This window comes from Spermophilus citellus (genome assembly GCF_964194105.1).
Source record: "Spermophilus citellus genome assembly, chromosome: 2".
Taxonomy (NCBI): Eukaryota; Metazoa; Chordata; class Mammalia; order Rodentia; family Sciuridae; genus Spermophilus; species Spermophilus citellus.
Window position 1 is genome coordinate 141,316,453 of NC_138183.1, and position 16,226 is coordinate 141,332,678.

Consider the following 16,226-nt stretch of genomic DNA (forward strand, 5'->3'; position numbering starts at 1 on the left):
ACACCAACATGACTATGTGTTTCTTGTGAATGCTTTGTATACCTTATTATTTTATTTTGTTATTTATCAGAGTAGTTTTGTGGGAGTTCAGGGACTGGGTAATACTAATATCAAATCTTAAAGCAAGGACTACAAATAGGGACAGTTCTGATATTAATTTACATGTCACATATTCCTGTGATCCTACTGTCCTTGACTGCTAAAAGTGCAGGATCAGGAAAGAAATGGAGACAGCTGTCTGCAAAGACTTGAACTTTGTTTCTCACAAAGTGATTGTATAACAGATGCCTTGTTCATAATTTTTCTTCTCTTCATACTTAGGATTCTCAGGAGAAAATGGCAGAGGGAAATCATTCTACAGTGACCGAGTTCATCCTGGTTGGATTAACAGACAAACCAGAGCTCCAGCTGCCCCTCTTCCTCCTTTTCCTAGGAGTCTATGTGTTCACAGTGGTGGGGAACCTGGGCATGATCACACTGATTGGGCTCAGCTCTCACCTGCACACCCCCATGTACTATCTCCTTAGCAGTCTCTCCTTCATTGACCTCTGCCAATCCACTGTCATTACCCCTAAAATGCTGGTGAACTTTGTGATAGAGAAAAACACCATCTCCTATGCTGAATGCATGACTCAGCTCTACTTCTTCACTATTTTTGCAATTGCAGAGTGTCACATGTTGTCTGTAATGGCATATGACCGCTATGTTGCTATCTGTAACCCCTTGCTTTACAATGTTACCATGTCTAATCAAGTCTGTTCCTGGATGGTAGTTGGGGTGTATAGCATGGGCTTGATTGGTGCCTCAGCTCACACTGTTTGCATGCTGAGGGTGCTTTTCTGTAAGGATAATATAATAAACCATTATTTCTGTGATCTTTTTCCACTACTGGAGCTCTCCTGCTCCAGTACATTTATAAATGAAGTAATAGGTCTGTGCTTAAGTGCATTTAATATCTTTGTTCCAACCCTGACAATCCTTAGCTCCTACATCTTCATCATAGCAAGCATCCTGCACATTCGCTCTACCGAGGGCAGGTACAAAGCCTTCAGCACCTGCAGCTCCCACGTCTCAGCTGTTGCTCTCTTCTTTGGTTCTCTAGCATTCATGTACTTACAACCATCATCAGTCAACTCCATGGACCAAGGGAAAGTCTCCTCCGTGTTTTACACTATTATTGTGCCCATGCTGAACCCTCTTATATATAGCCTAAGGAATAAAGATGTCAAAAATGCTCTATATAAGCTCTTTGGAAAAAGAAATTTCCCATAAAGACAGGATTTTGCTTAGGAAATAAGGAAGTTTGGTAAGGAAATAGTGCATTGGGAACAATAAATATCCACAAGTCATCAGATTGCTTCTAGTAGATGATTATTTGTAAGAAAGGTACCAATGGTAAGAATGGATTCACAAGATTTGAACATGAAGTGCAGCACCATGCTAGGATGCCCAGAGTCTATTTACCTAGCATGACCTGGATTATATCTAAATACTTTTGAAGTTCTTCAACATCATCCAGATGGTTGATTATATTTTACATGTTTGGAAGATGAGTCTTTATGGGCCATATTCACTTTCTTAATTCAGAGAATAAATATATTTCATCATTAACCTTTGGTATTTCCATTGATTTGTGTACCTGGCCTTTTAAACTATTAGTAAATATTTTTGAAATTTTGAACTTTAAAATAAATCATTCTAATATTTGAATTATTAAAAATATAATTCCTAATACTTATGAAGTTTGTAGAACTACATTAAGGAATATGGAGGCATATAATTGGTAATAAAATAATTTCGACCTAGAAAAAGATATCACAGGGCAAGATATTGCCAAAAATATACAAGATTGGAAATACCATGGTTATTTTGACATATATTTATGCAGCTTTCTTTACTGCACAGTATCAGGACTGTGCTACCTCTTCTTTTTCATGATAATTCCATACTTGTTTTTACTAATCCCCCATATCATGTTTTATTCCACTATTATTATATAATTTCTGATTATTTGTCTCATCTAACTTATAAAAACACTGCATATTTTTCCTTCACAGGTGTGAATAAACACTGCAATGTCATGTCAATTTAAGTCACCCTATAAAGCCAAAAGTACAATGAGAGAGGAGGTTATGCACTTATTGAAAACTAGGAGAAAATCCTGCATTTTCCATGTACTAATCAGTTTCCATGTACTTCATGCCCTGTTATTTTCCTACCAACATATCCTTATGTATGCACATATATCTATACATAAGTGTATATATATGTGGTTCCTATTGTGTATATGCTATTGTGTACTGCATGTATTTATGTGTATATTGCATATATCTTGTTTAGCTATGTTTTATAAGGTTTATGTGTATGTAATTTTGATTCTATTGCTGTAGATATTAAACAATCAACAAATAGTATATTTTACATACTGTTGAGTAACTGATAAATTTAACTTTATTAAATTTTACCTTTCCCATCATTTATGTATGCACTTATACTGTTAAACATGTTTAAAAGAATAAAAATAACTGAAATTACTATAGTAATTTTGCTGAATATCATGCATTTAAAATAGTAACATTACTATCTGATAGATTCCATGGAAGATCTGCCACACACACAAAAAGTAGTTTGTCTTTCATTGCTCTGACACAGACACACATTATTTCCAAAACAAAAGAATTCTTCTTACAATGAGTTTTTTCAGAGTTATTTGGGATGTCACAGAAACAAATGTTAGGTAAAATCATGCATTACCTTCTGTATTAGTTTGGATTACCTTTGGTTGTGCATTATACAAACATGCACACACACACACACACACACACACACACACACGGTTGCTTTAAGCCAGTAAATGATTCAGGGTTAGTTTCATGACTCATCATAGATGTAAGCTTATTTGAAAATATTGTTCTATACCATTTCTTGTAGTATCCATCTGTGTTCTCAATGTCTCCAGATCCATCCTTCATATTCACCAACTGACCATCAGACAGAAACATATGGACAGAGAAGGGAATGTCTCCTGATCTGTAGAGCACTGACAGATTCCTCAATCCGAATCTCTTTGAAATGGTCGAACTGACATAGATAAATATAGTGACAAAAACATCATGAATATGTAGATCGCAGTGTGTCAAACGTAAAACTCGGGATGTTTATTATTAAGGAAAAAAAGAAGAACGAACACCAGAAATAACTATGTCATCTGTGTTATGCAATACTTGTATCAAGACATAAATGACTCACTTTTGTTCTTTCAAGGGTTTAACATTTGGATATAGCATTGCATCTAACAGGAATAATGGTATTACTTGTGATTCAAATGCAATGTACAAAGGAGTAAAAGAATTCTACAAGGAAAATGATAGAGCACTGAAGAAAGAAATTGAATAAAACATTCAGAAAATGAAAGACTTTCCTTCAATGTTCATGAATAAGCAGAATTAATATTGTTAAGATGACCATACTACCAAAAACTACATATAGATTCAATGCAATCTTCATCAAAATACCAGTGACACTTTTGTAAAAATAGAACTAGAAACAACAATACTGAAATTTATTCAGAAGAATAAAAGATCCCAAATAGTGAAAGCAATTCTAAGCAAAAACAAAAACTGTTGAAGGTATCAGAATAAATGACTTCAAATTGTACTGCAGCACTAGAGCAAGAGAAGCGGCATGGCACTGACCTAAAAACAGACACATAGATAAATGGAACAGAACAGAAGACACAGAGACAGACCCTCACAGATGTAAGCATCAATCCTGGATAAAGGGGCAAAACACATGCCCATGGAGAAAAGACAGTCTTTTTAATAATGAGTGTTGAAAAAATTGGATATTCATATGTAGAAGGAAGAAACTAAATATCCATCTTTCACCCTACACAAAAATCAACTCAAAATGGTAAACAAACAAACAAACAAAAATACCTAGAAATTAGAACAGAAACTTTGTAACTTTTAGAAGAAAATATGGGCTCAGCACTCCAAAGTACAGGTGCCGGCAATGAATTTCTTAATAGGACCTCTAAAGATCAGGAAATGGTGCCAAGAATTAATAAATGTGATGCTATGAAATTCAAAAACTTCTGCATGGAAAAGGAATCAATCATGAATATTAAAAGACAATATACAGAATGGGAGAAACTCTTTGCTAGCTATTCTCTTCCAGAGGATTAATATCCAGAATATATTAAAAACTCAAGAAACTTAACACTGGAAAAAACAAATAAACCAATAAATAAATGGACAACTGAACTAAGCAGAAATTTCTACAAAGAAATACAAATAGCTAATAAATGCATGAAAGAATTTTAACATCTTTAACTATTATGGAATTGCAATTCAAAACTACCCTGAGATTTCATATCACTCCAGTTAAAATGGCAATCATCAATCAAAAATTAAATAAATAAAAATAAAACATGCTGGTGAATATGGGGAGAAAGGATCAGTTATACATTGTTAGTGGGATTTTAAATTAGTGCAACCATTGTGGAAATCAGTATGGGCTTCCTCCAAATACTAGGGATATGGTTTGTAATAGGTGTCCCCCCAAAGTTTATGTGTAAAACAATGAAAGAAAGTTTAGAGATAAAATGATTAGGGTATGAGAACCTTAAACAATTAGTGCATCAATAGGGCTTATGATCAGTGATTGTAGCCAGGTAAACTGTGGCTACAGGAGGTGGGTCATTGTGGGCATGCCTTTTAGGTGTATATTTTGTGAGCTGAGCTTAGTCTCTCTCTCTCTGCTTCCTGGTAATGTCCCAGCTGCTTTCCCCACCACACACTTTCACCATGATGCTCTGCCTCACCTCAAGCCCCAATGAATGTAGCCTGTTGTCTATGGACTGAGACCTCTGAAACTGTCAGCCCCCAATAAACTTTTACTCCTTTAATTGTTCTTGTCAGGTCTTTTGGTTACAGCAGTGAAAAAGCTGACTAAAACAACTAGTAATGTGATCACTATATGATGCAGCTAGACCACACCTCCACATTTACTTAAAGTATTAAATTTATTATACAATAGTGATATATGTATGATCATGTTTATAGCAGCACATTTCACAATAGTTAAATAATGGAACCAAATTAAAAGTCTATCAACAGATTAATGGATAAAGATAATGTATATGTACACAAAAGAGCTTAACTCAATCATAGAAATGAAATTATGTGATATGCAGAAAAAATGCATAGAATTTGAGAAAATAATACTCATAGTAAGTCAATCTCAGAAAGTCAAGAATTATATTTTCTCTCATATGGGGAAGCTAGAGAGGGAAAAAAAGTGTGGGAGTGCCTCTCATGAAAATAGTAAGGATACCAAAAGTATAAAGGAGTGGGGCTATAGGGAGGAAGGAGACTAAGGAAAGTAAAAATGCTGAAAAATGTTGATTAAATTATATTGTTATATCATGTGCATGTATAAATATGTAACAACAAATCTCATCATTATGTATAATTATAATGTACCAATTAAAACTATGGAAAAAATGAAATGTGTAATACATGTATAAAATACAGATTTTTAACATCTATTAAAATCTACAAGAAAGGCGTATGTCATGCTGGGCAGAATAGTCTATATACCATCTCTACAATGCTGTGCTTATTCCTCTTGTCTTGTATTCATTCTCACAGCCATCCTGAATGGCTTCCGGACTCTAATCTGTTTGTCCAATTTTATGCACATTTCAATGACAAAGATAACAGTTTAATTCTCACGCATTTGTCATCCCTCCAAGTAATAACTGGGTGTACCTCTGGTTCATCACATCTACTATAAAGATGTATCTGTAGTAAACATCTACTGTAAAAATGTTTACTATTAATGATTGCATGTGGATTGTACTTAAAGAAATAGCCAATAGCCAAATTCTTTTTTTTTTTTTAACTTCTGGGGATCAAACCCAGGGCTTCATGCCTGCTAGATAATCCCTGTACCACTAAGCCATATCTCCAGCCTTGGAAATAGCCAAATTCTTGAGAATAAAAATTGTATATTGTTTTGCATCTTATTTTTATTTCTAAGGCTGGATCATTATTGATGAGCAATATTTTTATGGGACTTTCAATTATGTTATTAAGTTTTTGCCCTATTAAAAAAATGGTAGAGAATCGCAATTTCCAAAATACCTTTAAACATCCAACTAAAGGTCCATATCTAACAAAAGTTGAAGCATTCCAGTTAACTTTAATGAAAAAAATTGATTGCAATCATTGTCTTAAAATTATATAACATTTAATAAATAACATTAAATGTAATTTTACTCCCAATATCTTTACCATGAAAAGAGTGACTATAATATATATTTTCATTATTATTAAAAATTTAATTTTTATTTATAAAGAAAATGTCCTCATCTCTTCTTTTTAGTCTTGTTAATTATTCCTCACTGGTCTTTGTCTTTTTTTTCCAGGTGTGGGGTACCAGGGATTGAACTCAGGGGCACCTGATCCCTTTTTTTAGAGATAGGGTCTCACTGAATTGCTTAGAGCCTCATTGTTGTTGAGGCTGGCTTTAAATTCATTTTCCTCCTGCCTCAGCCTCCTAGATGCTAGGATTACAGGCATGCACCACCACACTCAGTGAGATCTTTGTTAATATAAAACATACTTTAGCATACAAATTTAATGAGAACAAATTTTTATTAAGACTCAAGTAAAAAATTCCAAGAACTAGTGTTTTGTGATTATGATATACTAAATACAGATATAAAAGGTCAATAAAAAATTAAAAATTTTAACTCTTACAATAATTGGTTACTTCCCTACTTATATATATTTTTCTTTTCAAGAAATCTCTTTTAAAAATTCCTTCAGTGTATGTCTGGAAATTTTTCTGAAATTTTAAATTTTGAAATGTCTTGGAATAAAATTTATTCATCCTTCATTTTAATCCATACCAAAAATATATGTAGAAGAAAAGTTTGTCTTTTAAAAAATGCTGCTGAATATCTATATGCAGAAGAAGAAAACTAGATCTGTACTTCTCAACTTGCACAAAAGTGCAATTGAATTAATAATGTGACCAGAAATAGTACAATTGCTAAAAGAAAACATAGGGTCAACATACCACCATATTGGCACAGGCACTGACTTCATTAACAAGACACAAAGCTCAAGAAGAAAAAAAAAAGAAAAATACATAATTAGGATGGCATCAAATTAAAAAGCTACACAGCAAATAATAAGGAGCATGAAGAGAGAGCTACAGAATGGGAGAAAATGTTTGCCAGCTACTCTTCTGACATTTAATGAATATTAAGAATATATAAAGAACACAAGATTAACACCCCCCAAAAAAAATCCACAAAGAAGCCAATCAAGAAATAGGTAAACAGACATTTCTCAAAGAAGAAACAAATGGCCAACGCCTATATGGAAAGAATATTCAACATCCCTAGCAATCAAGGCAATGAAAATTAAAAAAAAAACACATAGACTTTATTTCACTCCAGTTGGATCAAGAATATAAATAATAATAAATTCTGGAAATGATATGAGGGAAATGTGTACTCATACATACATTATTAGTGGGACTAAAAATTAGTACACTCTGAAAACAGTGTGAAGATTTAACTAGGAATGGAAACCACCACATGGCTCAGCAATCCCATTTCTTTGTATTTATCCCAAAGAACTAAAATCAGCACACTCTAGTGATACAACTACACAAATATTTTGAACAAGGCAGCTATAGCTCAGATATGTAATCTTTCCAGGTGCCAATAAATAGAGGAATAGATTAAGATGTCATATATACACAATAGAGTATTATTCAAGCATAAAGAATAAAATTATGGCATTTTCTGGTAACTGGATGGAAATGGAGAACATAACGCTGCATGATAAGCTCATCTCAGAAAATTAAGGGTCAAGTATTTTCTCTCATATGCAGAAGCTAAAGAAAAGTAATAGAAAAAGTTAGGGGTTGAATATCAAAAAGGAAAAGGGAATATCTCTGGAGTAGAAGAAGAAAATTGAGAGGGAAGAAGGAGAGATGGCAAAGGGGAGGAAATGCGGAATGAATTTGACAAGTCTATGTTATGTGCATGTATAAATATACCACAGTGAGTTCAACTCTTATGCATATTCGTAAAGCGCCAATATAAATAAATAAATTAAATAAGGAAAATGAAGACCAGTAGAGTAAAAGAAAGGTATCAGAGGAGGGTAGAGGAAAGGGGAAGAAAGTAAAGAGAACCAAAGGAAAGAGAAGAGAAGGGGGCATCAGAAACTGAAATGGAGTAAATTGAACTCTATGCATGAATGATTATGTCAAAATAAATAATATACCAATAAAAGCAAAAAAATCTAACTAAATAGATAAAATAAAATAGAGCATTGATAATATCTTGAAAATATGATGGGGAAAGAGAAATTCTAATTGTCAGTTTTCCCCAGAGTTCATTCTTGTGAGATGAGATTCCAGTGGGACGTCATTATCATTGTTTGTTCCCATTTATACCCTTATATGTAGCATAAGAAATCATCACATCAGCCCAGCTTTGCAGAGGCAAATGGCTTTGGGCATCAGCTTCAGCAGAGATCAAGGTTAGTGATTCACAGGACACCTTTGGTATGTCACCTCCTCACATGATCAAAATCATTTTCCTCCAGTGCAACAGAGAAGAAAAACTATACAGCATTGGCCTGCTGAAAAGAAGGAGGGGTATGTCTGAATTCCAGACCATGACTTTTAAAATCTTAGAGCATTCTGCTGCAGTCTTTCCCTAAGTGTTAATAGAGATGCAGGTGTCTATTTATCTGTCTCTCCTTGTCCTCACTCTCAGAGCCACACTCCCTGGTGAGCACAGGTTCCCTAATCATGTCCCTGTTCTTCGCAGTATGAAATTAAGGCAGATACTTATTTTGTTTGCTCATTTCTACTCAGGCAATACATGGGCTTTGTTCTTTCATTTTGAACCTGTATTAACTCATCTCTAAGCTTCTTGTAACCATTTTATTAAATCACATTTATATTGAGACTCACTATATACAAGGCACTGTGCCAGCCTTGTCATGAATTTACAATTAGGTGCAGATAAAAAACTCGTAAATTACTGATAAATAATTCCAACTAGTACATGCTACATCAAGGCAAAAATAACATGCTCATGGACACACAGAATTTGGTCTTATTTCTGTGATGTCACTATTATAGAAAAGGCCTTAACTATTAAATAGGATTACACAAAATAATGTGATAGAAGTAAAGAGAAACAAAAGAAATTATGCATTACATTTGAGGGCATACATAGTTCCTTTCATGTAATAGGCCTGTCATGTGACATATATTGGGAAATAGAAGAAGGAAATTTTTGTTTGTTTAATTCAGAAGCCTTCATAGACACCCATCATGGTCTAGATCCATGTTAGCAGTGACCAGTATCACTTGCCCGATCAAGGTTTTTACCACAGTTGCTAGTCAGCCTCCCTGTCCCCTTCTAATCTCTATTATTCAGAACAGGGGATATTCTTTATTCATCTATCTTGAACACCCACCCATAGTCAACTTTTTGCTTATCAATGTTAATCATTTTTTTGGGGGGGTACTGGGAATTGAACTCAAGGGCACTCAACCACTGAGTCACATCCCCAGCCCTATTGTGTATTTTATTTACAGACAGGGTCTCACAGAGTTGCCTGATACCTCACTGTTGCTGAGGCTAGCTTTAAACTTGTGATCCTCCTGTCTCAGCTTTCCAAGCTGCTGGGATTACAGGCATGCTCCACAGTGCCAGGATAATCTTCCTTTAGTGTAAGTCTACATTTACCCCTTAAAAGTATCTTCTTGGAGCATTATCCCCAATATAAATCTTCATTACTATTATCTATGATTTCATAATAATTTATTGATGGCATCATCCAAGTTCCAAGACATTGAAGCACAGAGGTACTGTTAGCAAATCAGAACAGGAAGCAGTAGTAATGAAGACCATGTGTCAGAGTCAGACTTCAGAGGGAGCTGTTCACATGGAATGGGCCAGAGTCCCAAGCATTTTGGCAGAGTTACAATGACTGAGCAATAGATAATAATGAGCTTCTGTGATGGAGATTGGTGTTTCATGGGACAGCCTTGTGAGAGGCCAAGGACAAAGAAAAAGCCATCAGCTAGAAAATTGTAAAGAGTGGGAACTATGGGAGAATATGTTTCTTTGTTTGTTTTGTGTTTTTGTAGCAAAGTACCACTCACTGTATTATGTATAATGAACAGAAATTTGTCTGTCTTACTATACTATACTAGTAAGTATAGTAAGTTTAAGGTCAAAGGATGCATCTGATGAGGGCCTTCTTGCTGCATCCTATGGTAGAATAATCAAGGACAAAAGAGGACACACATGAGACAGAGGAAAGGGGGCAAACTAGTTCTTATATTAGGAACCCACACCTCTGATGATTAGCCTATTCTCAGAACACCACTAATCCAGTCACCTCATGACTTAATCTCTTCTTAAGGTCCCAGTTCTCAATACTGTTGCACTGGGGATCAAGTTTGCAATGTATGAACTCTGGAGGACACATTCAAACCATAGCACTATGGAAGTTCAGCTTCAGGAATAGACGTAGAGAGATGTGCTGAAATAAATAACAGCTTTTATAAGAGGTAAGTAGGAATCTCCCAGGTCTGCATGTACAATATCAGCAACATTTTGGCTTGATCATGAGTTAACAATTCTACTGGATACATGCTTCAGCTTTTCTAGTAAAGTATAAAATTGGTCCAGAATTAGGGATAGTTGTCCTCTGCAAGCGTTGGCCTGTGGAGAGTCAGAAGAAAGCAGGTGTCCAGAAGCAAATTGCTAGGTCCCTACTCAAATCTGTTGGAGATTTTCTGACAATCCTTCTAGGTGCTGTAATTCAGTCTTCTATAAATATTTTTATTTATTTTACCATTTGATGATATTTTTCTCTGATGAAGACATAGAAAGAACATTTTAAATTAAGTATATGTCTGCATTATTATATCTATCAGTTTTTAATAGCAATTAGAAATGCCTAAGTTTTCCTTGAAGATGTATTGGAGAGAAAATTTCCCATGATAGCAGAAGATTACAATAGTTTTTGAGGCCAACTAGGACATTTTTTCATATGTGCAAAATAAAATTACCATATTGTTTTGGAGAAAAGTATAATGAACATATTTTACTCAATTACAGAATATACCAGACCTAAAGTAGATGAGGAGACTTATAGGGTGATGTTCATCAGGACATTGTGATGGAATGTTTTGTGTCCATGATGGTGGTGGTGAATATGATGATGTTAATTTGTTACCAGGGACGGAACCCTGGGGTATTTAAACATTGAGTCACATCCCCGGCCCATTTTTATTTTTATTTTTTTTAATTTAGAGACAGTGTCTTGCTAAGTTGCTTAAGACCTTGCTAAGTTGCTGAGGCAAACTTTGAATTTGCCATCCCCCTGCCTTAGCTACCCAAGCTGCTGGGATCACAGGCCTAAGCACCTAGCTAAATGGTGTTATTATTTTCTTGTTTTAATTTTATAAAACATTTTAAAATATAAAATATAATAAAAATATAATAAAATATAAGTAACATTGTATAATTTATTTTTTATGTATGAATTTCAGTTTTTTAGCATATTTTTGAAGTCTACAACCATCACTGTGTTCTAATGTAGAATGTTTTCATCAGCACCCAAAATAAAGCCCTATCCCCATGAACAGTCCCACCCTAATATCTCCCTTCCCACAGTCTCCACCAGACTCTAAGCTTGCTTTCTGTATATATTTCTCGGTTGTGGACCCATCCTATAAATAGAATAATACAATGTATGGTGTCTGGTTTCTTTCACTTAGCATGTTTCAGGTTCATTCATGATTTGACATATCTTAGTTCTTCATTCCATTTTAGTGAAGAATAATACTCTATCATATGGGCATCCCTCATTCTGCTTGTTCATTCCTCACTGGATGCACATGTGGGTGCTTCTAATCTTTTGGCTCTTAAAAGTACAATTACTCTGGTCATACACATGCAAACTTTTGTGTGTATGTCTTTTGAATTCTGGTATCCACCAGCCATGAAATTGCTGGGCTATGAGGTAATCCTATGCTTCATAATTTGAAGAACCGATAAACTGTTTGCCTAAAAGTTTGTATATTGTACAGTTCCATCAGCAATTGATGAGGGTTCCAATGCTGTCACATTCTTGTCAACCCTTATACTTATCTTCCTTGTTGGTTATAGACTTTCTGATAGATGTGAAATGTTTTCTCACTATGGTTATGATTTTAATTTCCTTAATAAATGATGAATGATGACTAAGATATTTTCAGGGCCTTATTGATCATTTGTATATCTCAAATAGAAGAATGTTTATTGGAATCCTCTCACATATTTCCAACTGGGCCATTTGTCCTTTTCATTGTTAAATTGTTAAAGTTCTTTAAAAATTAATTAAAATTTGTTTTAATTAGTTATACATGACCGTAGGATGCATTTATGCACTTTGAAGTATCATACATAGATGTATACTGACCACAAATACTTCCCTGCTGTTACTAGTATCCAGCAAAACTACTATTAATTGAAACTACTTTCCATTATAGTGTGTTATTATAGAAATACTATAGAAATTTTTTTAAAGGAAAATAACTTGTGACTTCCATTAAGCATATAACTGAAAATTTATATGAAGATGAAGTTTATTTCTCTCTTTTTCATTTATAAATATTAAATACATTATTTATGAATGGCTCCTTTTCTCTTAGAATTATGTTTTGGGACTATAATTTCTTTATTTGCTCCTTTTAGATATACATGACAGTAGGGTACATTTTGCTATATTACACATACCTGCAGTATAAGTTAGGTGGATACTGTTCTTTGAAATACTTTTGTTTTACATTTTTATGGTGTCCAACTTTTTTCTATGGTGGTCTCTGGTTTGGGTATTTTCTCTGAGAAACCGTCATTAAAATTTAGGTCACAAGGATTCAGTCTTTTTCAAAAGTTATTTTTATGTTCTAAGAGCATTTTGTAGTTAATTTATTGTGGATAGTGTGATTTTTAAATAGTCCAAATTAATTTTTATTTTATTTTTTTATTTTGTTCAATACTGATGATTGAACCCAGGGCTTTATGGTGCTAGACCTGTGTTTTAACAAGAAGCTGCATTCCCCAGCCCAGATTATATCTTTTATGTATAATTATTATTCTAGTACCATTTGTTCAAAAGAATATAAAAGAATATTTTCCCCACTGAATTGGCATGAAATCCCTATAACAATTCAATTGATCAGAGATGTGTGTTTATTTCTGGGTTGTCAATTCTATTCCCTGGACCTCCATGTCTATACTTGAGACAAAAATCACACCATCTAACTTGGTAATAAGCGTTCAAATTGCAAAATGTGAGCCCTCCAATTTTGTTCTTCCCTTTCAACATTTTTTTTGTTTGATATTCTGAATCCTTGCATTTTTGTAAGGATTTTATTATCAGCCTTGGTTATGGTTTAGATAGTAGGTGTCCCTGAAATTTCATGTTTGAGATTATGCAATAACATTTGGAAGTGAAATGATTGGGTTATGAGAGCCTCCATTAAGTGAATTAATCCCCTGAGTGGCAAGTGAAGGCAGGTAGGTGTGGCTAGAGGAGGTGGGTTTTGGGGGTGTGCCTTTGTGTATATATTTTGTATTTTTGAGTGGAATATCTCTGCTTCTGGATCTCCATGTTTTGAGCTGCTTCTCTCCATCGCATTCTTGCATTATGATGTTCAGCCTCACCTCAAGCCCTGAAGAACGGAGCTGGCTGTCTATGGACTAAAGCTGTGAGCCCCCAGATACTTTTCCTTCTCTGAAACTGTTCTTGTCAGGTCTTTTAATCACAGTAGTAACAAAGCTGAATACAACAGCCTACCAATGCCCACAAAAAACAGTGCTGGGAATTGGAGAGGGATGACACTGAATTTTCAGATTCATCTGGGTAGTACCGATATTTTCACAGACTGAGTCACTTGATTAATGAAATTGGATGTCTTTCCATTTATGGGGATATTTTTGAATTCAAAATTATTTTTATTTTATTTTAAGTGAAATGTATTGCTTTTGATTTTTAGTTTATTCTTATTTATTTTATTTTATTGTTCATGCTATTTAAAAAGTATTTTTGATTGCTCGGTTCAAGTGTGTAGAAATGTAACTGAGTTTTTTGTCTGATAGGCTATTCTACCACCTTGCTTCACTTTTGAATCAGTTCCGGCAGTTATCTTGGTAGATTTCTTGTGGAATTTTCTATACATAAAATTATGCATTTTATAAGTATGATACTGTTACTTCTTGTTTTACAATATAAATTTATTATACATTTTTTTTCATGATTGCCCTAGCCTGACCTGTAGTATGGTGTTGAATAAAATTGCAGGTAGTGAACATCTTGTCTTTTTCGTTAGGAGAAAAGGCTTTCAGTTTTCCGTCATTACGTGTGATCTCAGTGTGTTTTTCTTTAAATGTTACTATTTTTTTCACATAAAAATATTAAGAATTTGCTCTGCAGAAGACTGGAGAAGATTACAGAAAGAATGGAAAATACTCAGAAAACGCAAAGTTACTAAAACAGTTCCTTGTGTGTTCAGAGACAGGGTCCTACCAATTACACATTTTAAAGCCCATAACTCACATAAGGATAGTTATATATGATATTTATTAACATGTCAGTTATTTCTGTGATACCAACATCATTGACAACTGACATAATTGAGAGATGAAAATAAAAGGAAAAACCTGGCTAAAATGACTTTAATTCTGTCTTATATATATCAGGTGTGACCATACAATAATAACTATTTTTTTCTCTTCCTATTAGAATTCGCAAAAGAAAATGTCAGAAGGAAATTTTTCTATCGTAACTGAGTTCATCCTGGCTGGATTAACAGAAAAACCAGAGCTCCAGCTGCCCCTCCTTCTCTTCTTTGTAGGAATCTATGTGTTCACAGTGGTGGGGAACCTGGGCATGATCACACTGATTGGACTCAGCTCTCACCTGCACACCCCCATGTACTATTTCCTCAGCAATCTCTCTTTCATTGATCTCTGTCAATCCACTGTGATTGTCCCCAAAATGCTGGTCAACTTTGTGATGGAGAAAAACACAATTTCCTACCCTGAATGCATGACTCAACTCTACTTTTTCATTGTTTTTGCAATTGCAGAGTGTCACATGTTGGCTGTAATGGCATATGACCGCTATGTTGCTATCTGTAACCCCTTGCTTTACAATGTTACCATGTCTAATCAAGTCTGTTCCTGGATGGTAGTTGGGGTGTATAGCATGGGCTTGATTTGTGCCACAGTTCACACAACCTGCATGCTAAGAGTGTTTTTCTGTAAGGATGATATTATAAACCATTACTTCTGTGATCTTTTCCCTCTACTAGAGCTCTCCTGCTCCAGTACATTTATAAATGAGGTGGTAGGTCTGTCCTCAAGTGCATTTAATATCTTTTTCCCAACCATGACAATCCTTAGCTCCTACATCTTCATCATAGCAAGCATCCTGCATATTCGCTCTACCGAGGGCAGGTACAAAGCCTTCAGCACCTGCAGCTCCCACGTCTCAGCTGTTGCTCTCTTCTTTGGTTCTCTAGCATTCATGTACTTACAACCATCATCAGTCAGCTCCATGGACCAAGGGAAAGTGTCCTCTGTGTTTTACACTATTATTGTTCCTATGTTAAACCCTCTGATCTACAGCCTGAGGAATAAGGATGTCAAAGTGGCCCTAAGTAAACTCCTTGGAAATAAAAGTTTCTGAAAAAGTATTATTGTTTAGCAAAAATTTATAATTTGTTCAGATTTAGTAAGGAAGTAATTCTATAACAATGGAAGTCCAGAAGGCATGAGATTGTTTGCTTGAACTTGATCATGTAGAAGAAAGGTGCCAAGGACAGGACTGGATTCACAGCATCAGACCCATTGAAGACAGCATTCCACTGGGAAACCCCAGAATCCATCTACCATGAATAACCTGTAGAACATCTAAATATTTGAAAAAGTTCTTCAAAGTCCTCCAAATGTAAAATATTGCTCATATTTTATGTGTTTGAAACATGAGTCTTTTTAGGCACAGTTCATTTATATTAAATCAGGAAATAAATACATATGATCATTATTCTTTGTTATTATCAATATTTTATGTACCTGTCCTTCTTAATTAAGTGTCTTGGCAAGTATTTCTGAATTTGTG

The 16,226-nt window shown here is 34.6% G+C and overlaps 1 protein-coding gene across 2 annotated transcripts; it reads left to right on the forward strand.

Annotated features, from left to right (window-relative positions):
- Positions 1-330: 330 nt before the first annotated feature.
- Positions 331-15,794, forward strand: LOC308635837 (olfactory receptor 8G50-like; the record flags this gene model as incomplete). 2 transcript variants are annotated; one of them, XM_081270631.1, is made up of 2 exons in its annotated part: positions 337-441; positions 14,934-15,794. In XM_081270631.1, 2 exons carry the CDS (start codon positions 337-339, stop codon positions 15,792-15,794), a joined length of 966 nt encoding a protein of 321 aa, XP_081126757.1. The 2 variants fall into 2 exon arrangements, with proteins under 2 accessions (XP_081126758.1, XP_081126757.1); XM_081270632.1 differs by lacking the exon at positions 14,934-15,794 and having other exon boundaries at positions 331-1,272.
- Between the last annotated feature and the right edge of the window lie 432 nt (positions 15,795-16,226).